At 45.3% G+C, this 19,283-nt stretch overlaps 1 protein-coding gene and 1 pseudogene across 1 annotated transcript in view; one reads left to right on the plus strand and one right to left on the minus strand.

The window, feature by feature from the left end:
- LOC102812506 overlaps positions 1 to 9,383 on the minus strand; it is a 137,174-nt pseudogene extending 127,791 nt beyond the window's left edge.
- A 40-nt stretch (positions 9,384 to 9,423) lies between these two features.
- The window catches only part of WNK2 (WNK lysine deficient protein kinase 2), a 203,883-nt gene continuing 194,023 nt past the window's right edge, over positions 9,424 to 19,283 (plus strand). Inside the window, exon 1 of the mRNA XM_006876247.1 lies at positions 9,424 to 10,095. Within this exon, the coding sequence (XP_006876309.1) occupies positions 9,424 to 10,095 (672 nt within the window). The remainder of the gene's footprint in view (positions 10,096 to 19,283) is intronic.

Here is a 19,283-nt window from a genome sequence, read left to right on the forward strand (position 1 = left end):
TTTTTCTTGTCAAGGTGTTGTAGTTTCCTACAGATTTTAGAGATTAGCCCCTTGTCTGATACGTTGTTGCAAAAGATTTTTTCCCATTCTGAGGACTGTCTTTTCCCTCTTTGGATGAAGTCTTTTGATGCATATAAGTGTTTAATTTTTAGTATGTTCCAATCATCTTTTTTGTCTTTTGTTTGTGCAATTTTCACAATGTTGGGTAGTCATTTATCTATGTATCTTTCATTGTACCAGTACCAGGCTGTTTTGACCACTGTAACCATGTAGTAAAATTTGAAATTAGGGAGTGAGAGGCTTCCAACTTTCTTCTTCCTAAGCAATGATTTGATTATCCTGGATCTCTTTCATTTCCATATAAAGTATGTAAGTGTTTTTTTCCATCTGTTTGAAGAATGTTGTTGGAATCTGGATTGGGATTGTATTATATGTGTAAATTTCTTTGGGCAGTATTGACATTTCCACAATGTTAAGTCTTCTTATCGAGGAGCATGGTATATTTTTCCATTTTTGTAAGTCTCTTTTGGTTTCTTGTAGCAGTGTTTTGTAGTTTTCTTTGTATAGGTCCTTTGTTTCTCTGGTTACATTTATGCCTAAATATTTCATCCTTAGGGTAGCTATTGTAAATGGTATTGCTTTCCTAATTTCCTTTTCAGTGCTATCATTATTATAGAGGAATCCAACTGATTTTTGCACGTTGATCTTGTACCCTGCCACTTTACTGAATCTCCCAATGAGGTCTAGTAGCTTTTTTGCTGAGTCCTTGGGGTTTTCTATGTATAGGATCATATCATCTGTAAATAGAGAGAGTTTTACTTCCTCTTTGCCAATTTGGATGTCTTTAATTTCCCTATCTTACTTTATAGCCCTGGCTGAGACTTTCAAGACAATATTGAATAGGAGTGGTGACAAAGGGCATCCTTGTCTGGTTCCTGTTCACAAAGGGAAGGCTTTCAGTTTCTCTCCATTAAGAGTGATGTTGTCTGTTGTTTTTGTATATATGTTCTTAATTATGTTGAAGAATTTCCCTTCTCCAGCATAATGTTTATCACTAAAGCCATATTTTCCAACTACTTATCCTTCCTCTTTGTTTCCAACCTTTGCATTCAAATGCAAGTGATTACCAATACATATTGATTACATGTTTGAACAATTTCAGATGGAAGAAAATGGTAGAATTCTTAAATTTCATTATCATTGGCTTTATTGCTTGGTGAGAAAATTTGTATAAATAGTGGTATTATTAACTGGTATGCCATGTAGGAATATGTATACTACCCTATCACAGACAGTGTTATACTTCAAGATACATCTTGAAATGTTCATTTTTATGATGAATCTAATGCCATTACTCAATTTGTCATTCCTGGCATAGTAAAACATGTGATTGTCAGATTCAAAATGGTCAATACCAGTCTACATCAGCTCACTAGTACCTATGATACTGATCTTTTAACATTCCATTTCATTGTTTATAACTTCCAATTTTCCTAGATTCACACTTTTTATATTTCATGTTCCAATTTTAATGGATGTTTACTGCTGTTTCTCCTCATTTTGACTTGTGCTCCATCAGCAAATGAAGGTTCCAAAAGCTTTATTCCATTCATATCATTATGGTCAACTCTACTTTGAGGAGGTATCTCTTACCCAGTCTGATTTTGATTGCCTTCCAACCTGAGGATCTCATCTTTCAGCACAGTATCTATATCTATATATTCTAATGTTATTCATAATATTTCAATATTCAGTGTTCGGATGCTATTTGACAGTATTCCACAATTATTCAGAAGGTTTTCATTATCTAACCATTCAGAAGTAGTCTCCCTCTCCTTCTTTCTAGTCTGTCAGTCTGGAATCTCAGCTGAAACCTGTCCACCATGGGTGGACCCTTCTGGTATTTAAAATACAGGTGACATAGCTTCCAGTATCACAGCAACTTGCAAGCAACTACAATATGACAAACAGACAGACAAATGGTGGCTCATTTCTATACTAAAGTCTTATTTTCCACTGCTGCTTCTTTGTTTTCAATTTTGCATTCCAATTATCAGTAATCATAAACATGTATGGAATGCATGTTTGATCAATTTCAGACTGCAGAAGTTGGTAAAAATCTTAAATTGTTTTCCTATTTGGCATTTGGTTGGTTGGTTATGTGCTGTGAAGTCGGTTCCGACTCATAGCAACCCTGTACTGGGTTTCCGAGGCTATAAATCTTTACAGGAGCAGAACGCCTCACCTTTCCCCCCGCGGAACAGCTGGTAGTTTCAAACGGCTGACCTTGCAGTTCGCAGCCTGATTTGTAACCACTACGGAATAATAGTCATATTAACTGGTCTTCTTTTTCTCTGTCACCAACAGTGTTGCACTTCAGGAAAGATCATAAAATGCTCATTTTGACAATTAATGCAACACCATTCCTTTTCAGTTTTTCATTCCCAGCATAGTAGACCATATGATTGTCTGATTCAAAATGGTCAATACCACGTTAGGCATTTCATCTCATAAATGCCTAGTATATTGATCTTCAAGCATTCCATTTTATTTTTTGACAGTTTCCAGCCTTTCTTGATTCATACTTTGCATATTCTATGTTCCATTTGCAGATTTTTTTTCTCATTTTATATCATGTCACATCAGTAAATGACAGTCCTGAAAGCTTTACTCTATCCATATCATTAAGGTCAACTCGACTTTGAGGAGGCAGTTTTTCTCCACTTGTATTTTGAGTACTACCAGCCTGAGAGGGAGCTCATCTTCCAGCACTATGTTTCACTGCTATCTGTACTTTTACTGGTCAGTAATTCCCAGAAGTAGACTGACAGTCCAGACTGTCTTAGTCTGGAAACTCCACTGAAACCTGTCCACCATAGGTGGCCCTGCTGGTATTTAAAATATGAGTGGTATACCTTCCAGCACCACAGCAACATGCAGACCACCACAGTAAGACAAAGTGACAGACAAGTGGTGGTGATTTGTAGGAGTCCTTTGGAAAATAGGGACATTTGAGTTGTAATTTTTATTTTTCTGATTTTTCATTTGTGGTACTTTTTGTCAGGGGGAGTTTTAGATGATTCAATTCATCATTCTTTTATACATATTTATATCTAATGGTCCCTTAGAAACTAAGAAACCTTTCTTTGTCACCTAGCTGCCCTGGCAGCTGATGCCTCCCTGGGCTTCTAACATTTACCTGACCTGGTCATTTTCTGGTGTGAGTCCTGAATTTGGCATGCAGAGGCCAGCAGATATGTGATAAATGAATTACATCCATATAGAGAGATCTCCATTCCAAATGAGTGGGTATTATCACGGTTCAGCTTTCTGGGACTCTCACACACAATTTGGAGTGGGCCAACTGGAAAAACAAAACCAAACCAACAATAGAAGGCAGGCAAGTATGTAATTAAGTGGGAAAACCCTCTTTTGTATTCACATGGAGATGATGTGGCGCCCCTGGAGGTCTGGTGTCATTGCCAGCTGCACAGAGACCGAACAAGGGCAAATTGGACACTTGGGGCAGGGGAGGCCCCAGTTATGAGGATAACCCAGCCTCAGCCCTTTTAGACCTTAGGGAGAGGCTAAACAGGGTCATAAGCTGCCCTGGACAGTAAGTGTAAGCTCTGGTCAGAAGATCCAAGCCAAACCTATGGGATGTGTACCCAGATCTGTGGCTGTCTTGGTGCCCATGCCCCTCTCTGCTCCCATGGCTGAGCCTGCAGACCCTCCATGAATACAACTTTATGCTCTCTGAGACTCTATTCCCTCTGCGAACTTGGAAACACGAGGACTGGCTGGGCAGCGATGCTCTCTCCATGATGGGCTCTGCAGCTCTTCCTCAAGGTAGAGGTAGAGCCATCCACTAAATATGGTCAGCCATGCTGACCAATCACCTCAGCTGCCAGCAGAGGGACTGAGTCTTTCCTAGCCTGCTAAAAGCTTCCACAGATGCTTCCAGCAAATTCTCTCACAGTCACTTTCTAATTACTGAACTTTTAGGTTATATCTAACGCTTATTATAGATACGTCTTCAGTGAGCATCTTTACGTGCCACTTTCTGCATAACTGGTCATTTTATTAGTGTAGATTCTTCCAAGGGGAATTTATGGTTTAAAGAGTATAAATATTTCTAAAATTCTTGCTCTGATCATGAAATGCTTCCAAGAAGAGCGGATCTAGTTTGCACAGCTGCACCCATATAAAGGCTGGGAGCCTAGACAGAAATTTTAGCCCTATAGGGAACATGGGATTGCGACCCCTCAGAGCCAGAAGGTAAACCACAGTTCAGAAGTCTCACCAGGTGGTAGTGCAGGGAGGGCAGTGGGCAGGCTGGGAAGAAGCATCATCACTCAACTCCTGCCCATGAAGAAGATCAACAAGTTCCAACAAGAGAATCAAGTTTAGAGTTAGAGAGGAACGCCAAGGTTGCATTGAGGAGGGTCTCAGCTAGCAAAAGGAAACCATGCTTGTTAGGTCCAACAGGGGGATCTAATATAGAGGTAGTTACCTAAACACTGGGAAGCTGAGCACAGAGATTATTAGCACACAGGAAGCAGTAAGCACTCAGTCTGGGAAACAGGGAAGTAGGGAATCATCAGAGTCTAGCATCATGGGGAGTGGGTACCTCAGGCTGGTGCATGGGACACCCTAGGTGGGCATCTGTGTGGCTGATGCTCGGACAGATGTTCAGGCTGAGGTCCCTGAGGAGTATGATTGATCCACATGCTCATTTGTTGTTGCTATTATATTATTATTTCAGCAGCAAGGTATAATTTGATCTTCTCTCTGGGGTTCCACCACTAACTGACCACAAGTTGTTGTTGTTGTTAAGTGCCATTGAATCAGTTCCAACTCATAGTGACCCTGTATAGAGTTTCCGAAGCTGTACATCTTTGTGGAAGCAGAAAGCCTCATCTTTCTCCTGCGGTGCAGCTGGTGTGCTGAACTGCCAATCTTGTGGTTTGCAGGAAGTCCAGTGCTTACAGTACAAAGCCACCATGCTCCCAAGTACCCACCCTTATCCTGGTATGGCATTGTGAGATAAAGTACTGGACTGCAAGGTCAGTTTGAACCAGAAGGTTGGTAGTTCAAACTCACCAGCAGCTCCTTGGAGACCCTCCACAGGGATGCTATGAGTCAGAACTGACTCGAAGGTACTTAGCAGCAAAAGCAACATGAGTATTTCAAGATCTCTGACTGACATTCCTGGGCTAAGGAGATGACTGGTCCAGTTTAGGACTATGCGTTCCAAACATGGCACCCCCTACCCTTCAGCAAGGACTCTAGATGGAAAAAATCTCAAACACCTCTGTATTGCTGTCTGTGTGAGGGATAAGACCTCATTCTTTGGACCAGCAGCACCAGTGTCCGATTACTTTATAAGCAAGGTAAGCAGGGCTTACTTTTGCCTATTTACTAATCTACAGTGGGAAATTTCACATTTTTTCACCACATCAAAGATTCTGCTTATCCTCTTCAAATTTACAGTCCCTGACCGGGCTACAGTATCCAGTAAGCAAGGTAAGCATGGGCTTATTTGTACTTAATTACTAATCTTAATAAAGACTTTCACATGTCTTACCACGTGTTTCACTTTGTGTAACCCAACAGACTTTGAAAAGGTTGTTCCCAGGATTACATAGATAGGCTGTCTTGTTTGCAGTATGTGATGCAGCTCTTTGCTCAGGAGAATAGAACACAATTTAGCAAAGCAGAAAGACAATGATGGTTCTCTCCATTTAAAGACAAGGAAATAAAGACTCAGAATTCGAAAACCAGCTAGTTGCCAAAGGTCAGCATTCATCTGTTCAGGCTTCCCACCTCTTTCCATCCCAGGACCTGCTCCTGAGCCCAGTCCTTGCAAAGAGGACTGCAACCTGTCTACTAGCCACTTAGCTCTTGACTTTAATGATCATGGAGCACCAAAAAGAGAGCTCTCTGTCACAGGAAGCAAATAAAAGTTGACTCCCTGTCAGAAACACTGTTGTCAAGAAATTACCCATAAGGGCCCTTGACTTAGCATATAATGCTCACTCAGAGACAGGCTCTCCCCAATAAGCCCATGTGGCCTGGGTATGTGGCAAGTACACTGTTGATTAGTAGGTATAATCATAACTGCTCTATGTATATCTATGAACTGTGGGTGGGCAGCAGCCTGTGAATAAGGTCAGTTGTCCTTTCTATCACCAGGCAGGCACAGTGCCCACAGGCTACCAGATGTGGCCTGTCAAAGCCAACTGGTATGTATCTCTCCTAGAACATACTTAGCTCCATCCTATCTTTGTTTTCCATGGGCAGGCCTGAACACCTTGTCATGGAGAGGCTTTCAGATTCAGAGGGCCCTTTCTGGACTGACCAAGTCTGGGAGAAATTGGCAGTCTTTTGGGACAGACAAGTCAGGATCACTAAGCCTGTTCTGCAAGTGGGGATACTGAGAGTCAACTAGGGTTGCAATTTGCCCAAGATCATGCAGATGACAAGAAGCAAAGATGACAAAGAGGGGTCATTAGCCTCCACTGAGAAGATAGAATGATCCTCATATACTCTCCACCTCTGCCTGGAAGACTTCCTGTGAGGTCCAGCTCAAATGCCCATCTGTTAGTGCCTCCTTGGACTGGCAGAGCTGGTACCTGCTATTCTGCTTGTTCTTTCACTGACCTTTTGACAAAACAGTTGAACCTTGGACTGAACATCTGTCTCACAATGTAGGTGCAAGGGTTAAGTAATATACATTAACAGCCATGTGCCAAAAATCTAGCCCTTTGTACAGTACACTGTGGTGTGCTGGTCAATGTTTAACCCTTGACTCTCTGGTTGAAAAGTTCTGACGTGTAGTTTTTGTCATGTGTAAATATTCTCAGCATTGCTGACTTGAAACTACAATGAGGCATCACTAAACACCCAGACAGGGAAAGATTTGCATGAGTTAGTTTCAACTGACTCCAGCACTCTACAACCAGCAGACAACAAGAGTTCACAAAGGTCTGCTGCGCTGATTAACAGGTGACTCGGCACATTTTCCCTTTAAATCATGATGGTCACATGAGCTACTTTGTGCCAGGGACTGGGGCCAACAGCCACGGGCATCCCTTCGTCTCTGACGGTTCCTAGCTTCCTGATGTGTGCCAGCTTGGGGGTCGGGAACTAAGATGATAATATCCTTGCCAACTTCCTGTGCCAGCTTCTGGCAAGTGACTTAACCCCTTGATACCTTAGTTTCCTTATGTGAAGATAGACCTACAAAGGGGTTGGTGGCTATGAAGTGTTAGCTTAGTACCTTGCATGGAGTGGTTGCTGTTAAGTGCTGTGTAGTTAATTTGAACTCATAGTGGCCCTGTATAGGGTTTCCAAAGCTATAAATCTTTGTGGAAGCAGAAAGCCTCATCTTTCTTCCCAGGAGTGCCTGGTGTGCTCCAACTGCCGGCCTTGTTGTTCACAGTCCAGTGTTTATCGTATAGAGCCCCTGCACTCCCTTGCATAGAGTAGGGCTTAGAAATTAGTAGTAATAGACAGTGGCACATGCCAGAAGTAAAGTCACTAGGTAAAGTACACAGATGACCCAGACAGGGATTGTCTGTGAGATTTCACATGAGTTGGGAAAGAGGGAGAAGGAGAGATCAGGAAAGACTCCATGGCAGAGGGGGCATCTGGCGTGTTGGGGAGAACACTGTGGGCCAAGGGAATCCCAGAAACCTCTCCACAGGCACCCAAGCTCTGTCCCCAGCCTTGAAGCTCTGGGACCTAGAACAGGTAGGAATCCTGTTGTGGCACTGTAGGATAAGCAATGGACCTCAAGGTTGGTGGTTCAAACTCACCAGCTGCCACTCATTATGCGTTGAAACAATTTCTTCCTTTGGAGTCGTGGGGTTTTCTCAGCTGTCAAATGGGCTTGATGATCAAGTACTCCCCTCCAGGGTTGTGGTGAGGCCTGTTTGTGAAATGAATAGAACAGGATATTCCAAATCCTGGTTAGGCTTTGTTGTTGTTGTTTAGTGCCGTCGAGTCGGTTCCGACCCATAGTGACCCTGTACAGGGTTTCCGAGGAGCCGCTGGTGAGCTTGAACCACCGACCTTGCAGTTCAAACAGTTTTGCAGTCTGGATTAGCCTGGGATTTAAGCCTCTGGAGCTCAGGCCTTCTCTCTGAGAGTAGGGGGATCTCCAGATCTGAGTCTTCACATTCTGCCTGCCCATTCTCTGCATCAGGCCATGACTGCCCTATCAGAGCTCTGAGGAAGGGTGCGGTCAGCCAAGTGAAGTGAGAGCCTGCTGCTTTCTCTCGGGACTGATGAGGCCCACTGCCGTACACTACCCACCTAGAATGCGGAGTGGAATGGAAAGCCGCGTCCTGAAGGGCCTGCTCCCCTTGGGGAGCTAGGATGCTGACTCCTCCCTGTCAGGAGTAGATCAAGGGCAGTGCTGGCGCGAGTCAGGGTAAATTCTCTCAGCGCTCACTGCGGCCCACGCCCTCCTGGCCGTGTGGCCTTCAGCAAGTGACCTCTCCTCTTTGAACCTGGGAAGGAGCTAAAACGCAGACTTGTACCTGGAGGAGCCAAGTGGCAGTAATCGAGTAAATGCGGTTCAAGCTCCCCAGTCGCTCTTCGAAAGCCCTATACAGGGTGGCGATGTGTCGGAAGCGACTCAAAGGCACTTAACAGCAGCAACAACTACGGCTTCATGGACCCACTCCCATCTTGCCCCTCGCTTTCCAACCGCCTAGCTCTGCCGAGATACTCAAAGATAGCCGAGTCCGCAGGTGGCGGCGCCCGCCCGCAGCTAGGTGGGCGTGGCAGCCCAGCTTTGCTGTGCTGGCTGAGGGCGGGGTAAGCGGAAGCCCCGCCTTCGGACTCGCAGGGGTTGGAGCCGGTGCGGGACTCAGAGAGCGGACAGCTGCGGAGCCAGAGCACGCGGGAGCTCGGCGCTCGCAACCCGCGTCCAAGGGAGGAGGCGGGGCGTGCCGCGACCCCGCGACCCCGCGACCCAGATACCTACCACAGCGACGCGGCGTCGCTTTGCAGCGCATCGCCAGTCCGACCGCGGCATGGACGGCTCCTGCTCACCCTGTGAGTGCTGGGCTCGCCCCCGCCCCGGCTGCCTTTGTGTGCGCGCCGCGCCGCCGCAGCCCCCTCCCCGCACCCTTCCTGCACTATTGGGCCCCGCATCCTTTGTGGAGCAGCCGCCGCCCGGCTGTGCGAGACCCGACGGAGCAGGGCGCCCTTCCCCCGGACTGGCCCCCCTCCCCCACGGGGCCTCTTAATCCGGCTACCACCCACCCGGGGTCCCCCAGGAACACCGCGAGCTGGGCCCCGGGCCTCCCCCTGCGGGCCGGCGGGCGGGCAGGGTGCTCTCTCTTCCCACGACTGCGGGCAGGTGTGGCCATCCGGCGCTCACGCAGGGCCTGTTTGTCCTTGTCCCCAGAGATGGATGGCGATGGCGGCCGCCGAGACGCCCCCGGGACGCTGATGGAGACCGGGCGCGGCGCTGGTGCGGCCGCGGGCATGGCGGAGCCGGCGGCAGGGCCGCGGGTGCGCGAGGCCCGGCCGGTACACCAGCGCTTTCTGCGGCGCAGCGTGGTGGAGTCGGACCAGGAGGAGCCACCAGGCCTGGAGGCGGCCGAGGCGCCGGGCGCTCAGCCCCCGCAACCGCTGCAGCGCCGTGTGCTGCTGCTGTGCAAGACGCGCCGCCTCATAGCTGAGCGCGCCAGGGGTGCTGGCCGCCCCGCGCCCGCCGCGCCACTCTTCGCCCCCGGCATCCCTGCGACCCCGGCCTCCGAGGCCGCGGATGTACAGGGCCCCAGCCCGGCCACCGCAGCTGCTCCCTCTGCGCCGACCCCCGACGGCAGCCCTCGGAAGGAGGAGGAGGCTGAGACGAAGGAGGCGGATACTGCAGAGGCGAAGCCGGATCCCGGGCGCACCCGGAGAGAAGAGCCCGAGGAAGAGGAGGACGACGAGGATGACCTCAAGGCCGTAGCAACCTCACTTGATGGCCGCTTTCTCAAGTTCGATATCGAGCTGGGCCGTGGCTCCTTCAAAACCGTCTACAAGGGTCTGGACACAGAGACCTGGGTGGAGGTAGCCTGGTGCGAGCTGCAGGTGAGGGGAGCTTGTGTCCTACCGTGTGCGCCCTTGGGCGCGTCCTTGTTTCTGTGCCCTGCTTGGGGGCGTTGGGAGCATCAGGGCAGTGGTGGTGGTGCAAATGGGACTCTGTGTGGGTAGGCAGCTGGGCCATTCTGCGTCTATCTGCAGGTGAAGTGGGTGAGCAGCCTCTGGCAGTGGTGACCAGAGGAGCTGTCTGGGTGTGTGTGTGGTGGGTTTCAGTGTGTTGCACAGTGCGGGGCCCACCAGAGAGTAGAACACCTTGTGCCTGCTGGCCTGTGCTCTCTTTTTGGTACCAGGTGGTCTGAAGGATTGTATTCTTGTAGTACCAGAATGGGTGCAGGAGGTCCTGACAGTTTCAGGTTGGTTTGGGACCTCGGAGCTGCCCTTAAATTAGCACCTCCCCTTGCACTTGCAGGGTGCATGTGCCCTAGCTGGGGAAGTCTGCAGGGGGCTTCATCTGACTTGGAAGGTTTCTGAGGTAGGGCCCTGGTTCTGGGTCCCTGGGCAGGATTCCTGATATCCTGAGGGCCTGTTTACAAAGTGGACTTGAGAGTGGTCCTAGAGCCCAGTCACCATACAGTGTGTGTGTGTGTGTGTGTGTGCGTGTGTGTGCGCGCGCTCTGCTCTGGGCATACATTTTTCATAACCTTGCCCTCACGTTGGCTATGTCAGCTGCAGCACTAGAAGATTATATAAACGGTAACCGGAGCTGCTTGGGTCAGCTTTGGGAGCCTGGGCAGTGCCTGTTACAGTGGGTGTTACGTGGGCCCTCCCTTCTTGTGAGAAGGCCGAGTGGTGGAGGTGTAAACCTACCCGGGACCTTGTAAAATTAGCTGGACCATCCAGGACTGACAGGAGCCTGGCAAGCCACAGCTCGGCAGCCCCAGGGCTCTGGGCACACTGCAACGGCCTGCCTTTTTTGGTTTGGTCATTGGATTCAGTGTCTGCATCCTTCAGCCTTGCAGTGGGGTTTGTGTGTGCATGTGTGAGTATGTGCACACATCTACAAGCCAGGCTAATTTGGTGGGCGTCAACCTGTTGTTAGCTCTTATCCCTAGACAAAGAGCTCCAGCACCTGCTCTGCCTGGGCCCTGTGGCTCTGTCGTGAGAACACAGACTTTTCATAATGCAGGTCAGTGGATCTCACACTGTGCCGGTGGGAGGAGGAGGACAGGAGAAGCTCCCCACCAACTCCAAAGGTCTAGATTCTGCTGGCCTTGATGGTGCAGGCTAGGTAGGTGGGTGGGTCAGGGGGCTGTGCTCTGGGCAGGTGGGGTACTGGAGATAGCATGGGGATGAGCTGGGTATCACTGCTTGCAGGGAGCTGAGAGGAGTAGGAGAGGAAACAACTGCAGGGAAGAAGGTGAGTCTTGATTGCAGAGATGGGCTGTGTGTGGCTTCCTTATGCCCTGCCTGTGCCAAAGTGACTCAGTGTGATGTCCTGCGCTCTAGTGATGCTTCAGCTGCTGGAGGACTGAGTGGGGCTGCTGCAGCAGGCCAGGTCTGAGTCAGAACTCTCAGTAGCCTGAGCCCTGTTGGTGCAGTTGAAGCTCGATAGGAGCATGTGACCGCCAAGGTTGTTAATTCCCATTCTCTTTAAGGAAGGGCAAGTGACTCTGTTTCTGGGGCATAAATCTGGGTGCATTGAGTAAAGCCTGGCCCATGTCCAGGGTCCTCTGGTGCCATGACTCTATGTGGGAGTGGGAAGGCCAAGCTGGCTTTGAGTCCACCTGAGAGTACTCCCTACATGACTGTTACCAGGAGTTCCAGGCCAGTGGGGAGACAGCCTCTGTTCTTCCCTGACAAGATAGTTCAGGTTGTGTTCACCCCAGATTGATGCGTACAATTTGGGGCAGCTCCTTTCTGCCTAGGTCACTCTGAGAGGACTTTCCATGAGAGGGAAACTGAATCAGCTTAAAAGAGCTTAGTCCCAAGTGCCTGCTGGGTGTCTGACTGGGCTAGAATGCCTCTGTTCTCATTCTTGTTTCATCCTCCTCATAAGCCATGATGGTGTTACTGTCCCCATGTAAGAACTGAGTATAGTGAGTGATAGAGTAACCTCCAAAAGTCGTATAACAAGGAGATGGTAGTGTGTACACATGCCAGCTTTGCAGTTCAAACTGACCTTAAGGTCGAGTGCTTATCCTACAGCACCACACTAGGACTCTATAAAATCAAATTCACCAAAAACCTCAGTTTCCCTATACAATTTCACTATGGGTCGGAACCGACTTGATGGCACTTAACAGCAATAACATATATACACACTTATATACATATATAAGGAGCTCTGGTAGGGTAGTGGTTACGAATCGGGTTGCGAACCGCAAGGTCAGAAGTTCAAAACTACCAGTTGTTCCACAGGAGATAGATAAGGCTTTCTGCTCCCGTAAAGATTTACAGCCTCGGAAACCCTGTACAGCCACCACCATATACATATATATACATATGTTGTTCACCGCAGCCTCCATGGTGTCTTTGAAAGTCAGATTTTTTGTAGTGGAGGGTAGGGAAGCTGATGGGGGAGTTTTCCGTGAAGGCTGATGGGGAGCCTTCCCATCACAGGGTCCCTCTTCTTTTGTCATAGCTGTTTTCTCTGACATCCAAAGTACCTCAGCTGGCAGCTTTGAAATCCTGGGTAAACCTGCCCTCTAAAGCCTGTTCACCTGGTGTGGGTCCTCTCAAACCTGTTCACCTGCTACCTTCTCCAGGCTTAGGGGCTGATGCTTTGAACACGTGCTGGATCCCTGAGTGACTGAGAAGTGCCTCATTTGGCAATTTCCCCAAGGTTCTATGCCAAGAGGAGAAAACACCTCATCCTGAATCTAATAAGTCTGGCTTAGAGAACATAACATACCTGTGTCTTCTAGTTTTCTTTGATAAATTAGTGTTGAAAGAACTTTGCAGGAAAGATTATTTGTTTCCCTCACACTGCAGGGCCATGAAATGTTTTACCAGTGAATTCTCATTTGGGGGGAAAACTCGTTATCTATACTTTATAAATTTTGTTTGTTTATGTTGTTTTGTTATTGAGAATATATACAGCGCAAAATATACACCAATTCAATATTTTCTACATGTACAATTCAGGGGTACTGATTACGTTCTTCAAGTTGTGTTCCATCCTCACTCTCCTTTCCTGAGTTGTTCCTCCCTCATTCATGTAAACTCACTGCCTCCTAAGATTCCTGTTGAATATTTTGAGTTTCTGTTGTTCAGCTTGATCTGTGTACCTAAAAACATAATGTTCAAGGCAGAACTTTTTTTATTAGTCAAGCCAAACTGTCACTTGGTTTTAAGATGACTTCAATTGATATTTGTGGTTTCATGTTTAAAAATTATCTCAGGGCAGTAGTTTTAGAGATTCAGCCACCTTCCATGACTCCAGAAAGTCTAGAGTTCATGAAAATGTGAAATTCTGTTCTGTATTTTACTCCTTTTGGTCAGGACTCATCTAGAGAATCTTTGATTTAAATGCTCAGTAATGGTAGCTGGTCACCATCCAATTCTTCTGGCCTCATGGCAAAGGAGGCAGTTATCCATAGAGGCAATTAGCCACACATTACATGTCCTCCTCCTATTTCTGATTCTCCTCCCTCTTCTGTTGCTCCAGGTAAGTAGAGACCAATTGTTGGTCACTTGCAAGCTTTTAAGACCCCAGGCATTACAAAACAAACTAGGAGGCAGAACAGAGGTGCTAAACAAGTTATTGAACGCATTATTAGGCCAATTAACTGGGACCTAATTGCTGCTGTTGTTAAGTGCTGTGGAGTCGGTTCAACCCACAGTGACCCTGTATAACCTCCAAAGTTAGGAACCAAATCCTATGAGGTGTTTGGTTGTATATAAGCAGCCTCAGCAGCTACTCCATTTTGTGGTCATTGTTGTAAATATATTCATTGCATAACTTGCCAATTAAACTTTTTACCAGGGCTTTGAATTGGTTTGAACTGATTCAGTCATGGCTCACAAAGTAAAAATGGAAAAGACCCAAAGTTTTAAAAATTGGGTAATTGGAATACTGACTGGAATGGGAAAAATTACGGTAGTGAGCCCTTTCAGGAGCCTAATAAGTGACATGGGACTGTGGAGAGTGACACACGTTCAAAGCGTGGTAGTTGGCTGCCATTTTTGAGCCAGGCACTGTTGTCAGCTTAGCTAGTCAAACAATTTGGTTGCTATGCAACCTACATGTTGCCCTTGTTTTCTAAGAGGTTGATTAAGTTTCTAGCAGGGCTTCAACCTGTAATTTTTCCTATTCCAGTTAGCATTATGGCTCACCCACATTTTAAATATTAGGCTCTTTTTGGGTCACTTCATCAGGCATGACTGAACCGGCTAAACTGGTTCGCAGCCCTACAACTTATTGACAATAATTATAATAATCAACTGCACAGCCTTACCCTTAATCAATGTGATTTCCCACAACCATTAAATCCCCCTTTCCCCCTCCCTCTCAGCTTCTAGTAACCACTAAGCAACTCTGGTGTCTATACGTTGCCCTTTCTTGTCTTTTTATATAAGTGGGGTCATACAATATTTGTCCTTTTGTGATTGGCTTATTTTGCTCAGCATAATGTCTTCAGGCCCCATTTATACGTCATCTAGACTTATTTTTTCTTACTAGTTGAATAGTATTCCATTGTATGTATGTAATACATTTTGTATATTCATTCATCTGTTGATGGACTTTTAGGTTGTTTCACCTTTTGACTACTGTGAATAGTGCTACAATGAACATTGATGTACAAGTCTCTGTTTGAGTCTCTCTTTTCAAATCTTTCGGGTATATACCTATGAGTGGAATTGATGGTCATGTGATCATTCTATTTTTAGTGTTTTTTTTGGTAACTGTCAGACTGTTTTCCCACAAAGTCATATTTTACATCCTCACCAGCAATGGACAGTAGTTTCAGATTCCCCACATCCTCCCCGACATTTGCTATTTTATGTTTTTTTAAAAAAACCTTAACCATTCTAGTTGGGGTGAGATGGTATCTTCTTGTGATTTTGATTTGCATCTCTTTGATGGTTAATTACAGTGAGTATCTTTCATGTGTTTAGCGGCCATTTGAATGTCTTTAGTGAAATTTGTGTTCAAGTCTTTTGTGCATTTCATGATTATTTGTCTTTTTGCTAAGTTTTTGAAGTTTTAAATATATTTTTCAATATTAGAGTCCTGTTAAATATATGGTTTCCAAAGATATTTTCCGAGTCGGTAGCGTGTCTTTCCATTCCTTTGGTAAAGTCTTTTCATATGATCCATTCTCTCTTGCTTCTCTGTATGAGCTATAATAGTCTGTTGTCTCTGGGACATTATGGTGTTGTCATCTTTGTATTTAATTGATGCTTGTATGTTGGCATCTTCTTAAGCTCTCGTCAACTGTCTCCTGTGTGTGTAGTTAGAGAATGGAAGCATGTGCACTGTTCTCTGTTTGGTTCTGTGCACCTAAGTTTAGGGTGAGTTTGGCTGTTGTCAGCCGTTGTCTGTCATTGATCAGGTGGTAAAGAAGTTGGTATTGGCTCTTGCTCAGAGGTTGTAGTTGGAACTAGGCAAAGTTGCTACCACTAGGCACAGTGGGTGTGGAAGAGGAGAAACGCCCCTCCCCAAACACACACAAGAAAACAAAACAGAGTAAACAAACAAGAAACCAATAATGAAAAAACAAAATAAAGAAAGAGTAAAAAGAAATTAAAATAGGCAGCAACCAGAAAAGAAGAATATAATAACTAAAAACAGAAAAGGGAAAGAAAAATGTAGCTATATAAGAGAAAATAAAAGGAAGAAAGAGAAAAAAAAACACTTAAAAACAAAACAAAAAACCATGAGAAGGAAATAAAAAGAGAAAGAGACTAGAAAGATCAAAAGTGGGGTGGGGAGAGAAGTGGAATGAGAAACCGAAGAAAAGAAGGAAAAAGCAAGTGGAGATAAAAAGGATAAAATTTAAGGAAATGGAAAGAGGAGAAGAAAGAATAAACAAACAAAAACAATGAAACAACAAAAGGAAAAAACAAACCAAAACAGCTAGTGCAGCAGCAGTTGGGGCCCAAGTGGAGAAAACTCCGGTCTCTTGCCAGTTAAAGAGCTCACAAAGTGGGTGCAGGAGGGATGTATCAGGGGAGTTCCTGGCACTAGATGGAGTTCTTATCAGTCTCAGTGTTATCTGTGTTCAGGACACTCAATCCAGAAGTAGTTCATGAGGCCCTTTATGGAGTTAGTTTCAGTGTCTGTTAGGACCACAGGGCAACTGGGGGCAGGGTGACTTGTTAAATGCTGGTTTGGTGACTCTGTGGATTCAGTAGGTCTGGATCTGAACCCACCTAAAACCAGGCACCAAAGCAGCACAACTGGCCCCTACCTCACACTGGTGTGGCTCCCAACCACGTAACTGTGAACTCCTGGAGAGCACTGTCTACGCTTCAGTTGGATGAGGGTCAAAGTTGGCCACCCCTCTGGTCACAAGGGAACATAGGGAAAAAGAAGGAATCATACCTTTCACATCACCTATGTGAATCTGTTCTGCCAGATCATCTGCTGTCTCCAAAGCTGCTCACAAATAGTCATTCTCCTCCCTGCAAACACTCAATCCACTTCTTTAACTTTTCCTCTAAAGTTCAGGGTTCCAGGATTTTCATCTGTGTCTGTTTCATTTCGTTTCTTGTACCTTTATTGTAGAAGGTTCGTGTAGTGCATCTACCTAGTCTGTCATCTTGACTTTGGTAAAGTCTTTTGATAGAAGAAAAATTTTCATTTGTTGTTGTTGTTGAGTGCTATCTAGTTAGTTCCGACTCATAGTGACCCTGTATAGCGTTTCCAAGGATATGAATTTTTGTGTGAGCAGAAAGCCTTCTTTCTCCCACGGAGTAAACAGAGGGCTTGAATTGCTAACCTTATGGTTCACAGTCCAGTGCTTATCCTACAGAGATACCACACTCATTTTTATGAGCCTCTCATTTATTTCATTTGTCTTTTTCAGTTTCTGCTTTTGATATATATTTGATAAGCCACTATTGACTGCTAGACCTGACAGCATTGCTTTTGCTTATTCTTCTAAAAATGTTACGGCTTTAGTTTGCACATTTAGTCTCTTAATCCATTTAGAATTTATTTTGTATGGTGTGAGGCGTAGGTCCTGTTTTATTTTTTTCTACATGTGGAAATCCAGCACTATTTATTGAAGAGATTCTGCTTTCTTCATTGAATAGATTTAGCAGCCTGTCAGAACAGTTGTCCATAGATGTGTGGGTTTATTTCTGGATTCTCAATTCTATCTCATTTTTCTATATTTGTTGTTATATCAACACCAGGCTGGATTTTTTTTTTTCTTTTAATTTTTTGTTGTGAATGGAGTGAAAGTTTACAGAGCAGATCATCAGTTTTAAATTCAACAAATCATATGCTTTGTTTCATCTTGATTGCAGTCCCCTCAGTGTAACATCATTTATCCCACTTCCTCCTTATGTTTCTTATTTCTGTCTTTTCCCACCCTTCTGAATTTTGCCCATAAGTAAATGCGGCCCTTTTGATCTTGAATGGTTGACCATTCAGTACTGTGTGTACTTCACTAATGTTGTTGTCCCCACTATATACCTATCTATTGCTTCACTGAAAATTGAGCATTGGGGGTGAGTTCATTTCCAGACCAGTTCAGAATGACCAAGAGCCATAGTCTTGGGTTTCCACCAGACTCCATCGGACCAGTAAGCCTGGTCTGTTTTAGAATTTAGAATTTTGTTGCACATTTTCTCCCATTCTATCCAGGACCTCCTGTTGTAATCACATTCAGAACAATTGCTAGTGGTATCTAAGCACCATCTAGTCCTTTTGGTCTTAGGGTTTATTGAGACAGATGTTCATGTGTTCCATTTGTATACTGTACTAATTGTTTGCAAGTGTCTTCAGTTCTCACCACTCTTCTTCCTCTGGACAGGGAGAGACCAATAGCTTTACCTTTGATGGCTGTTCATGAGCTTTTAAGATCCTAATCTCTACTCACCTAAGTAGGATGTGTAGAACACTGTCTTTGTGGACTATGCTATGATAGCTGACCATAATGTCCCCTGACTGTGGCTCTGAACTCCCAGGCCCAGCAAGTCACTACCTCAAGGTATTTGGTTATGTCCAAGAAGTTTTCAAACTTTCCCCCCTTTTGTCTCCCCCATGGATATATTTGCAACAAAGGTGAATACTCATTTTTACAAATACACTTTGTGAGATCTTTGTATATTTGTGAGTATAATTTCACTGTCCTTCCCATACCCACTCAGCCTGTGTATCTATCCATATATCCTAAGATCACTGTCATTGCAGGATTGTGTATACAACAGTATTTACCTCTGTTCCCTCTTACTCTTGCACTCCTCCCTGTATTGTCCCCTGCCTTCCATCATTCTCCTGCCAACCTTGCTCTTGTTGTACATTGTCTTCTCCATCACCCAAGTTAACTCCTACCTACCTTTAGCCAGAGCTTTGTTGTAGACTGCTAACCACAAGGTCAGCTGTTCAGAAACCCACCAAGATCACCTGTTCAAACCCACCAGCAGCTCCATGGAAAACCTATACAGGGTTGGAACCAACAAGACAACACACAGCAACAACTCTCTAGCCAGTGAATTATTCCCCTTTTCTCACACCCCTGTTGGCAATCAAATATTTCTTTTAGCATGAAAACCTTTGACTTTTTACAATAGTGGTTTCATACAATATTTGCTTTTTGTGATTGACTGATTTCACTCAGCATAATGTTCTCCAGGTTCATATATGTTATGAGGTATTTTGCAGATTCATCATTATTCTGCAACATTACATAGTTTTCCATTGTGTGTATATATCAGAGTTTGCTTATCTCTTCTTCCACTAATGGACATTTAGGTTGTTTCCATCTTTTTGCTTTTTTAAATAGAACCATGACAAACATGAGGTGCATACATCTATTTCTGTGATGCCTCTTATTTCTTTAGGACACATAACAAGTAGAGGGACCGTTTTACAGTGCCACCAGCAGCTCTGTCGCTCTGTCTTGAATGACAGTGCTGTCTGTGATAGGATAATAATATCCTTATGCCTACAAGGAAGACCATTTAATGCCACTATTATTCAAATTTATGCACCACTAAATGCCAGTGATGCTGAAATTGGAAAAATTCTACCAACTTCTTAGTCTGAAATTTATCAAACATGT

Source organism: Chrysochloris asiatica, unplaced genomic scaffold, assembly GCF_000296735.1.
Source record: "Chrysochloris asiatica unplaced genomic scaffold, ChrAsi1.0 scaffold00369, whole genome shotgun sequence".
Lineage (NCBI taxonomy): Eukaryota > Metazoa > Chordata > Mammalia > Afrosoricida > Chrysochloridae > Chrysochloris > Chrysochloris asiatica.